This window comes from Ceratotherium simum, chromosome 18 (assembly GCF_057802395.1).
Source record: "Ceratotherium simum simum isolate JZ-2026a chromosome 18, ASM5780239v1, whole genome shotgun sequence".
NCBI lineage: Eukaryota > Metazoa > Chordata > Mammalia > Perissodactyla > Rhinocerotidae > Ceratotherium > Ceratotherium simum.
Window position 1 is genome coordinate 30,453,592 of NC_141917.1, and position 11,951 is coordinate 30,465,542.

Below are 11,951 nucleotides of genomic sequence, written 5' to 3' on the forward strand. Positions count from 1 at the left end.
AACTGTTTTGTAAATTTTATGCCTAAAGTAGTCACCATTTTTTAAATATTACCATTTTAGTAAATAATAATGACTATATTAAATATGTTTCTTTAAGTCTTCTATGTTAAGTACAAGGTATACAGTCAAAATTGAAGGGGAAATTTTGCATGAGAATAAATACAATGAGGGATAAAGTATACAGTCGTCCCTTGATATCCACAGGGAATTGGTTCCAGGACCGCCCACAAATACCAACATCCAAGGATGCTCAAGTTCCTTATATTAAATGGTGTAGCATTTGCGTATAACCTGCGCACATCCTCCCATATACTTTAAATCATCTCTCGATTGCTTATAATACCTAATACAATGTAAATGCTATCTTAATAGTTATTATCTGTATTGTTTAGGGAATAATGACAAGAAAAATAAGTCTATACATGTTCACTACAGACTCAACCATTATGGGTCTTTCAATTCATGGTTGGTTGAATCCGTGGATGCGGAACCTGAGGTTACAGAGAGTCAGCTGTAATTTTGTCTCCATACAGAGTATCTTATAAACTTTGATAACAGTTCCTTTAAGCATATCTTTAAGTAAGCTACATTACTAAACTATCACTTGGACGGATAGATTACCTAAATAAACAAAGAAGGTGAAATTTCACTCGTTTCTGTCAGACTCAAATATTGTTAGAATAATTGTTCTATGTTTTTGGCTGCTGAGATCCCTGTTTGTTCAACTTGATTTCCTTAATGAAGAACCCACTTTTGTGTAACTATAATTTTGACCTTTTGGGCTATTGCATAGGTTGCATTGGCCAGGACCGTAAGCCAAGAAAACAGAACATCCTATTCTTTATGGGTCCCTGTTGATTTATTCATTCATTTTACACAATATTTATTCAGCACTACCTGCTATATAGTAGCCATTGTGCTAGGAGATGAAGATAAAATAGTAAATAGGACAGATGTGGTATCTGCCCACATAGAGCTTACCGATTAGTCCATTGTGTAAAACTTCAAGAAGAACAAAAGGGGGGCCGGCCCGGTGGCACAAGCAGTTAAGTTCCCGCGCGCGCACGGCTGCGCTGTGGCGGCCCGGAGTTCGCCGGTTCAGATCCCGGGCGCGCACCAACGCACCACTTGTCAAGCCATGCTGTGGGGGCTTCCCATATAAAGTGGAGGAAGATGGGCATGGATGTTAGCCCAAGGCCAGTCTTCCTCAGCAAAAAGAGGAGGATTGGCAGATGTTAGCTGCTCAGGGCCTATCTTCCTCACAAGATAGGTAGGTAGGTAGGTAGGTAGGTAGATAGATAGATTAGATAGATAGATAAAGAAAGAAGAACAAAAGGGAGATTTTTTCTCATTTTAATCACTTGATAGCTTGACTTTGTTGCTATTCCAATACCAGATTTTTTTCAACAAAGCAAAATTAAAATTACCAGAATGTAGATACTTTACTAGACCTCTTTTTTTTAAAGTACTGTATGAAATTTTTGGATATATGATCAAGCAAATAAATATTATAAACATCTAGTTCAGAAATACTTGGAATATAATTTAATCAACATCACCACCATCATCATCATCATATCATCCGTATTAAGCTTTCATTGTGTGTAGGAGATTGTGCTGGGAGTACAAAATGGTAAGAATAGTGCTCTTGCCCTCATTGGATCTTACCTCCTGTTGGGGGTGTATAGGACCCAAAATAAAGGAAATAAATAATAGTTAAGGTTAGCATATTCTGAGTGCTAGGTGCTTTGTATCAGTGATACTGTTCTAGTCCTTATCTCTCTCCTGAGCTTCATTCCTATGTGGTTTTATCATCTGTTGTATGTCATTAGCTCAATGTTCTGTCACCTCAGTTTGTGAAATGCTAAACTGGAAATCCAGCTCTCATAATGCAGTGATTTCTTCAGACTACCTCCGACAAAGGATGTGAGGGGAGGAACAAATCACTGAAGGCCTAGGGAGGTTAGATGAGATGGATCTACTGTTTAAGGCAGGAGTGAAAACGTGAATAGAGGTACAAAGATAAGAATGTGTGGGAAATAATGAATAGATTATTTGACTGGGGCAGAGAGGTCATAGTGGGGTATGGTTTATGGAGGATCTTGTAGACAGTGGGAAACCATTGAAAGTGTTTGAATAAAGTGATATGGACAGGTGCCAAAGAGCATTTTAGGAACACAAGTTTCGTAGCATTGTGTTCACAGTGGAGGTATTAAGAGATTGTTCTATTATGATAGTAGGAAAGGAAAGAATGGACAGGAGGAAAGGAAAGAAGAAACATTGTGAGGGAGGAATAAATTAGATGAGACTGTGAGAAGAACAGTCCGAGGATAACTGGAATATTTTTGTCCTGAGCACCTGAGAGAATAATAGGATTGTTGCTGAAAGTAGTTTGAAAAGGAGTTGGTTTGAGAAGGACATAAGGGGAATAGTCAATGAGCTAGGAAGAGAAAACTAAGGAAGAAGGTTTCAGGAAGGAAAGGGTAGATAATAGTGTCCGATGCTACTGAGAAGTCAAGGAGAATAGGAAGTAAAAAAATAGGGTGGAATATGTGGTGGACAGAAACAGTCAAGCAGTGACAGACAAAAGCATGATTTTAATTAATTAAAGAGTAGTGGGGAAGACATGGGAAGAGCAGCTCTAGTTCTTTTAAGAAGTCTGATTTTTGAAAAAAAAGGAGCAATATAGGACTTTTTTATGACCAAAGTTGAAGAATTTCAGAGTTTTAAAAAGGCTTATTCACAGTAGTCCTGAACATTTTCAGTTTTAGGAGGAAAAAATATATATAAATTATAGTGTTAAAACTAATAGATGAGGTTGGGTTCTGTGTCTACATTTCCCCAACTTTAACATATAGGTGTTGATACATATTTAAAAACAAAAAATAGAAAGTTCCCTGAATACTAAGAGCAAGTTTATTCCATCTGGATTTTTGTTGTTGCTTACCGCTGCTGCTACTCAGTTTTATGTTTGGGCGGCAGGATAAGGGGAGATGGTAGGAGGGAGTGTTTTTTTATTTTATTTTTTAAGCTGTGTAAATGTTTTAAAAGAATTTAATATTAGCATGTCTTTCTGTTTATGTTCTGTATGATCATGAAATGCTGGAAGTCTCCATTTGTTACTTCTTTTTAAAGTTTACTTCTTTCTTTCCCTTAAATTTTGCCTACCTCAGAGTTTTCGTATTGTGAAACTGTGGTAGCACTGTCAGAACGACTCTGATATTCTAATTACCTCTGATTACCTGTATGTAGGAAACTCACAAGTGTTTTATGAGTACATGAATTTTGATTTTTTTTTAACCCACATATTAGTATTATAATTACCACTTATTTTTGAGGGCGGAATAGTAACTGTGTGTAACTGATCTCCATATGGGTTAAACTCTTAGAAGCACAATGACAAATAATTATGAATTCATATGTATACTTTCTGATGTGGTATGGATTTATCATAAAGATTCCATATACTCTATAAGAAAACTTAAGGGAATTCCACTTGGGTGCACTAAAAAATTTCACCTCTTCCCTTCTTGAGGTACCATGGTATAAGTCATTATGAAATCTCTTAAAATGGGTATAAGATTATTTTATAAAATCCATTTCTGTCCCCCTCCTCCCTTTTTCTCACCTCCGTGCCTCCCTTCCTCCCTCCCTCCTTCCTTCTCTCTCTTCTCTCTCTCTTTCTGAAATAATTAACTGAGGTGAAAGTGCCCTGTAATATTTTTTCTAAAAAGGCTTTTTGGATGGATTTCTAGATTATCCACTAAACATGTGTACCTTTTTTTAAAATTTACAGAAAACAGAAGTGAATATGCTCTTGTATATAGCAGACAATCTAGCCTGTTTTCCATACCAGACACAGGAAGAGCCGTTGTTTATAATGCATCATATAGACATTACACTCTCAGTTTCTGGTAGTAACCTACTGCAGTCATTCAAGGAGGTAAGTTACACACATTACTATTCTTAACGCATCTGTCAAAGTGCAGGCATGCTATTTTCACTGTTTTGTTTCTCATTATACTTTTTATTCTTTTCACAGGTATATAAAATCTTTCTAAATGAACTTATTGAAATCTGGGCAGTGCTTGAATTGGGGAGAGAAAATGGGTTACCATTTCATTTCTATTAAGAAAGACCTAAAACCATTCCATTCCAGATCATTTAGATGGATTTTATTTATATATGTGTGTGTGTGTGTGTGCATGCACGCTCATGTGCGTGTGTGTATGTGTGTATATATATATATGGATATGGATTGTTCTATTGATAAGCCATCCCACTTCTTTATTTCTCTCACTTGAAGCACTGACCTTAAGTGTTTGGTATCCATTCATATATTCATTGAAATCCCATTTTAAAGCTCCTTGCTATTCTGTAAATCTGGTAATGTGGTAGATCACAATAGTATGCTTGAGGAGATATAGATATGGATGTGGATATGGATATAGATATAGATAGCTTACTTACAAGGAGACACAGAAAATGTATAACTATTGATTTCCTTGTCCCTGAACACCAGCATCATATTGTGTGTAAGTTGGCATATTGTGTGCCCAAAATATTTACTAAATTTCTTGTTATATACCTTGTGTCTTTTCTTTCATGGTTTTTAGGAGGAAATGTAATTGGTTTAATTGTAAAAGCACCTGGTGTAGACCTGGGCACGTAGTAGGCGCTCAGTAAATTCTTTGTAAATTAATTGGCATATTTTCATGTGCCTGATGATACAAGTAGATCTTATTTTGCAAAATCTTAGTGCTCAAAACACATCCTGGTCAAACTAGTAAATCAGGGAGATTATTTTAATACCTGAAGATTGGAATTACAGAGATATGTAAATCCTTGCTACTTGAAGTGTGGACCAAGACCAACACCACTGGCCTCACCTGACAGCTTGTTAGGACTGCAGAACCTCAGGCCCCACCTTAGACCTGCTGAAACAGAGTCTACGTTTTTAACAAAATCCCTAGGTGTTTAATATGCACATTAAAGTTTGAGAAGTTAATAATTTCCCAGGAACTTTAGCCATCATTTTATCTTATTTTACTTTACTGACTGTTGTGGATATACTTGTAAATGTTTCTCCTGTTTTATTTCTTAGCAGTTACCTTTTGAATAATTGCTTTGTGATCTGATCTTTTCCCCCTCTTAAACCCAGCTGACTTTCTTTTTAAGAGCTAACAGTTGCATAAAGAAACAATTTAAATATTAAGAAAAGTTGCATATCATCTTGCTGAAAAGTTATTGAAAGGGAGAGAGTGATAGAAGCTGGGGGGTGTCCAAGCCTATTGTATTGTCCTCAGTTAAATTATAATTACTGCTTTTCCTTTATAATGGCTTAGCTATGTACCAAATTGATACTTTTATAACTAATTTATCTTTTATTACTATCCTTTAAGAAAATTGTTTCCCTTTGAATGATATTTCAGAAGGGTTTTTTTGGGGGGAGGGGTGTCAGAGAAGTGGATTATTATATATGATTTTATTTAGTCTTGAAACTTAATTTTTCCCTCAAAGGTTACATCTCCAGTTGTTTTTGGAAAGTTGGAGGGTTTCAATATATAAAATGTTAATTTAAGGATGCTTTTTGAAGCTGTTGAATGGAGCATATGTATATTTGTTAGTAGTATTTTGTTTTTATTGTTTTTCAAACAGAATAATTTCTTCTTTTTTTCAGTCTATGGTAAAAGACAAAAGGAAAGAGAGAAAATCATCACCCAGTAGGGAAAATGAGTCAAGTGAGAGTGAAGAAGAAGTTTCCAGGCCTCGGAAGTCACGGAAACGTGTAGATTCAGATTCAGATTCAGATTCAGAAGATGATATAAATTCAGTGATGAAATGTTTGCCAGAAAATTCGGCTCCTTTAATTGAGTTTGCGAATGTCTCCCAGGGTATTTTATTGCTTCTGATGTTAAAACAACATTTGAAGAATCTCTGTGGATTTTCTGATAGGTAAGGTTACATAAGCAGTGAGAGAAGAAACTTTACTCTGTTCAAATAATAAAAAAATATGAAACTCACTTTTGACCGCATGCTTAGTTTAATATTAAAAATGCTGTTTTTAAAAAAAGGAGTTTGTTCTTTTTTATTGCTATATAGTATTTTGTTGTGTAATATACTGTAATTTGTCCGTTCTGTTTTTTTTTTTTTTTTTTGAGAGGAAGATCAGCCCTGAGCTAACATCCATGCCAATCCTCCTTTTTTTGCTGAGGAAAACTAGCCCTGAGCTAACATCTATTGCCAGTCCTCCTCCTTTTTCTCCCCAAAGTCCCAGTAAATAGTTGTATGTCATAGTTGCACATCCTTCTAGTTGCTGTATGTGGGACTCTGCCTCAGCATGGCCGGACAAACGGTGCGTTGGTGCACACCCGGGATCTGAACCTGTGCCGCCAGTAGCGGAACGCACGCACTTAATCACTAAGCCACGGGGCCAGCCCCCGTTCTGTTATTAGAGAGAAAAAAAGTATTCCTTTACTTGGGTATAAAGCATTATAAATTAAAGGACTTATTTTTTTGATTTCCTTAAAGAGATCTTACTAGAGAATTAGGCTAATCTTTAAAAACTTAGGCCTATGAATGAAGAATAGATGCAGACCAACTAGGCTGAACTCTAAGAGAACCCAAATAGTCTTTAATGTACTCTAGAAAATAAGAAATAGAAAAGTACTAATTAGTGTGAATGCCCTGTAATTTTACCCACCATTAGTCACTATAAATATCTCTCTTTTGCCTGTACCCATGGAATTTTGGTCATCTTTCACATTCTTTGAAAGCTTATATTAGGAATCACAAAGTCAAATGATCTTAGGGGACAGATAAATGAAATGAGTGAAGTGGGCCTGGTAGAAGGTCAGTGGCAAACTGGAAAGAGCATGTTTCATCAAAAGGGGTCAGATATTACTCAGATGTTCGTCAGGTTGTTGCCACAGAAGAAGGTAGGCACAGTGTGGCCAGAGCTTCCACTTTTTCAAGAGAAACTAGATAATGCAGATTTTTATGAGAAATATCTTGATGTTAAATGTTGTCAACCAATTCAAAATAATTTAAAACCTGTTAAGGTCTTGCGGCAGTGCTAAGGAGTTGGAAAAGTTTTTAGGCAGACTTGGTAGTAATATGAAACAGGTTTGTAAACAGTCATTCTGGCTGCTGTGAGAATGTATAGTTGTGGGGCAAAAAAGTAGGAGGAGGTAAACCAGTTAGGTGGTATTGAGTAATTGTATTAAAGCTGTCCTGCAATCACAATCATGGTATTAAAAAATAGACATGAGAGAAACTGCTTTCATTTAAATGATGCCTCTAGGGCCGGCCCTGTGGCTTGGTGGTTAAGTGCACGCGCTGCGATGCTGGCGGCCCGGGTTCGGATCCCGGGTGCGCATCGAGGCACCACTTCTCTGTCCAGCCTGAGGCCGAGTCCCACATACAGCAACTAGAAGGATGTGCAGCTGTGACATACAACTATCTACTGGGGCTTTGGGGGCAAAAAAATAAATAAAATCTTTAAATGATGCCTCTATTCAAGACAAATAATGATGGAAACAAGAAAATGTTATTATTTTAATCTTTGCCATTTTATGTTTTTATTTCCTTTTTTAAAATTGTATTTATTTTGTGTACAATTTCATTGAAATCTGTATGACAAAAAGTTTAACTTTTAGTAAATAAAATTTGACTAGAATCAATTTAAATGCAAATACCTGAAAAAATTTTAAAGTTCCTGGTTTTGTTTTCCCCAAACAGTAAAATTCAGAAATATTCTCCATCTGAATCTGCAAAAGTATATGATAAAGCGATAAACCGAAAAACAGGAGTTCATTTTCATCCCAAACAAACACTGGACTTCCTACGGAGTGATATGGCTAATTCCAGAATCACTGAAGATGTGAAGAGGAGTATAGTGAAACAGTATCTAGATGTGAGTAGTAAAACCAAAATATATTTCCTTCTAATTGATGACTTTTTTGAAAAGTAAATTCTTTTTTTGGGAGATAGCTACCTCCTTTACATTGAAGGTAAGCTTCATGAAATATCAAGATTATTTTTCTCTGTGTGGTTTTAGTGAGTTACTTTAAACTTGCCTTTCCCATTTTACCCATTGTGTTGTAGTTATTTTTTCTTAGGAAATGCCAGCCCACCACTAATTTTATTTTAGCAAAAATGAAAGTTTCTAGGCAAGTTTTAGGAAAAAGCAATACCACGTATGTATTTTTTTAACTCACTGGATTACATATTTATATTTCATAAAAGGAAAAACTGAAAATCAGTCATCCTCCTAACTTCTTCAGCCATTCTGTTCTTCTCCTTTCTCGCAACCAATATTACTACTTTTTCACGTATTCTTACAGAAGTAATGCAAGTATATATATCTGTGTATACTCAACAAGTATGTGAGTGTTGAGTGTGTGTGTGTATAAAATGTCCTTTTAAAACATCTGTAAGAATAGGCAAATTTATGAAGACAGAAAATAGAATAAAGGTTATCGGGCTGGAGGAAGGGAGGAGTGGGGAGTTAGTGTTTAATGGGTACAGAATTGAATTTCTGTTTGGGATGATGAAAAAGTTTTGGAAGTGACAGTGGTGATGGTGAATATACTTAATGCCAATGAAGTGAACACTTTAAAATGATTTAAATAGTAAATTTTATATTATGTATATTTTACCACAAAATTTTTTTAATGTTTAAAAAAATATTTTTAGAGACTGTCCTAAAAAATAAAGTTTTTTATTTTAATTTGTTTAAAGCAGGCAGCCAAACATAACTAATTGTGATTTTTTTGACCAAGAATGAAAACGACACAACAGTTTTCATATTATTCATAGACTACAAATCTTATACTTTAAAGTTGAAAGTTATTTTAGTTCTCATTTAAAATTCTTCAATATCCTTACCTTTCCTCTTGTATCCTCTTATATTGTCAGAGAGCAAAGGAGGCAGAAAACTTTAAAATGTCTGTTGGTAATTATTAATCACCTGGTTGCTTGATGACTTAGACTTATGGGCCAAATCTGGCCTACTGCCTGTTTTTGTAAACAAAATAAAGTTTCATTGAAACAGCCATGCCCATTCATTTATGTATTGTCTATAGCTGCTTTCACACTACAATGGCAGAGTTGTGTAGTTATAACAGAGACTATATGGCCTGCAAAGCCAAAAATATTTACTGTCTGGCTCCTTACAGAAATGTTTGCCCACCCCTGACTTGGACAGTAGCTAAAGTCTGTTTCACACACACCGAACTACTGCCATAGAAAACATTTTTAGAGATTTGAGAGTCTTGTTTGAATATTTACTTAACACTCTAATATCTGATTTTTATAGTTCAAACTTCTCATGGAACATCTGGACCCTGATGAAGAGGAGGAAGAAGGGGAGGTGTCAGCTAGCACAAATGCTCGGAACAAAGCAATTACCTCGCTGCTTGGAGGAGGCAGCCCTAAAAATAATGCAGCAGCAGAGACAGAAGATGATGAAAGTGATGGGGAGGATAGAGGAGGAGGCACTTCAGGGGTGAGGCGGAGGAGGAGTCAACGTATTTCGCAGCGTATTACGTAAAATGATTTTTATGTGCTTATATATGTCAGTCTATTAAATGTACACCAAGTAATGTAATACTTATGAAAGAAAACATTTTGTAGATAGAGATTCTCTACTTAACCATTTATACATCCTTTTGTAGAAAGTTTAACATAAAAGACAATAAAAAAGAAAAAAAAGCAGAAATGAGATTTATCCAGCATAAAGGGTTATTAATTTTCTTTGGATTGTATTAATGTGTGTTATCCTTTTTTATTGTTGCTAAGTTTTATGTAGCTTTATGGTTCATATGTATATATAATTTTATATATGAATAAGAGTAAAGACACGGGTACAAATTAAGAGTTATATGGTTTTACAAGTATGTTAACCCCTTGGCGCTGGCGGTCACGGTGCGTCTCATTGCCGGCAATGGAAGTGTGCTGGGAAATCCCAACTCCCGGCGTCAAGGGATTAAAAGCAATAAAAACAATAATTTCACTAAAATTCTTTTGTGTAACACTTGGTCTTTTTTCCCCCCTCCCAATGTTTTAGTCATTGAGAAGGTCAAAACGAAATTCAGACTCTACGGAGTTGGCAGCACAGATGAATGAAAGTGTTGACGTCATGGATGTCATCGCTATTTGCTGTCCAAAGTACAAAGATCGACCACAAATTGCAAGAGTAGTACAGAAAACCAGCAATGGCTTCAGTGTTCAGTGGATGGCAGGCTCCTACAGTGGCTCCTGGACTGAGGCTAAGCGCCGTGATGGCCGCAAACTGGTGCCTTGGGTAGACACTATTAAAGAGTCAGACATTATTTACAAAAAAATTGCTCTAACGAGTGCTAATAAGCTGACTAATAAAGTTGTTCAGACTTTACGATCCCTGTATGCCGCCAAGGATGGGACTTCCAGCTAATGAATTTGTACATGCAGCCAAATTTACAGGAATTTTTTTAAAAGGCAGAAAAACTTGAAATATCAACATTCTGGCAAAAAAAAAAAAAATCAGTTTTATGAAGAGTAAGAATGGAACCTGGGATGCAGGAACAAAAGAAGGAAATGTTGGGCAAACATTTTTGTGGGAGCTCCCTTCGCTGTTGTGCAGCAGAAACAGATTCTCAGTTCATTTTTACTCCCACTGTATTATAGTTTAACAAAAATTGTTTATATCTTGGAAAAAACTTTCTGTTTAAAAAATAAACAAGTGAATGTTGGAAATTAGTCTGTTAATGTTCTTAATAAAGTGTTCTTGGAGTTTAACCTAGCAGCGGATGGCTTTCTTTAGCTTAGCCCAGTTTCCAGGGAAGCATTGTTTTTTCCAGGCTGTACAATGGCAGAATCCCCTGGATATATAATTTATTCTGTTGAAAAAAAAAAAAAGCATGCAGTATCTATGACCTATCTGCAGAAGGAGTTTTTGTAAATGTAGATTTTGATGTATTAGGTCACCCTGAAAACAATACAAGAAAAGGGATCCCCAGGCAATCTGGTGGAGCGAATACTGCAATAAATTTTTTTACTTCTCTTTGTTACTTGTCTGTTTCCATTTGAATTTCTTATTGTAAAGATCTGTTTAAATCCATTTATATTATTTTACAGTCTTTTATGTAAAATTTATTATATCACTGGTTTTCAAAGCAAAACATAAAATATTGTTTATACAGTTTGTATAGGCTGACTTCTGAATAATTGGTATCTATTATTTTCATTCCCATAAGGGTGTAAACAATTAACTCCAGGGTTTTATTGTATCCTGCAATATTTAGTATTAACTATATATGATTTAGCACTGTGCCAAACACATTTTCAAGAGTACATTTTGATATAAAAAGAAACTATAGTTTATTCCTTGTATGCTTCAATTTCTTTCTAGTGCTGTCATGATGGTAATATTTATTTTTTAAACCTCGGGAAAAGGTAACAGTCTTGGGGAGATAACAATCATGCTATTTTGGGAAACTAGTATTTCTCTTAGTTAAAATATACCGTGTGTTATTTTAGAAATAGAGTTGAGATGAGTATGACACTTCGTAATTACATTACATTTTTCACGTTATTTTTTAATACTGAAAAAGGAGTCATTTCATTAGTTGAGATATTTATTCATTTTCTACTCTAAACCTTTTATACATCTTTTGGGAGCAGTTGTTTATTTGTTATTACAAATGGGAAGGTGGGTATTTAATTAGTTGATTTGCATAGTTGATGCTTAGAAATAGTAATGCCTGAAATTTACAGGGGATGAGGTCTGTTTCAAACTTAACTCTTTCAAAAATTGTGTACTTATTTTTAAGTCAGTTTTTAAAAATTGACCTCTAGACTGTTAAGTTTTATGAAATTGGCCAATAAATGAAGATATTCAATTTGTGAGGAAGAGTGACATTGCCACGAAATACATTTTTGTGAACACCTATTAAACCACGATGAAAATA

The 11,951-nt window shown here is 35.3% G+C and overlaps 1 protein-coding gene across 3 annotated transcripts in view; it reads left to right on the plus strand.

Annotated features, from left to right (window-relative positions):
* The window catches only part of NIPBL (NIPBL cohesin loading factor), a 189,759-nt gene extending 178,708 nt beyond the window's left edge, over positions 1 to 11,051 (plus strand). The window contains exons 43-47 of one of the 3 annotated variants that reach the window (XM_004422744.3): positions 3,797 to 3,943; positions 5,681 to 5,955; positions 7,741 to 7,915; positions 9,320 to 9,508; positions 10,070 to 11,051. In XM_004422744.3, coding sequence (XP_004422801.1) covers positions 3,797 to 3,943; positions 5,681 to 5,955; positions 7,741 to 7,915; positions 9,320 to 9,508; positions 10,070 to 10,435 — 1,152 coding nt within the window. In that variant the 3' untranslated portion in view covers positions 10,436 to 11,051. Of the gene's footprint in view, positions 1 to 3,796; positions 3,944 to 5,680; positions 5,956 to 7,740; positions 7,916 to 9,319; positions 9,550 to 10,069 lie in introns of all 3 variants that reach the window. The other 2 variants (XM_014781592.2, XM_087443205.1) reach the window with 2 other exon arrangements.
* Positions 11,052 to 11,951: the final 900 nt, after the last annotated feature.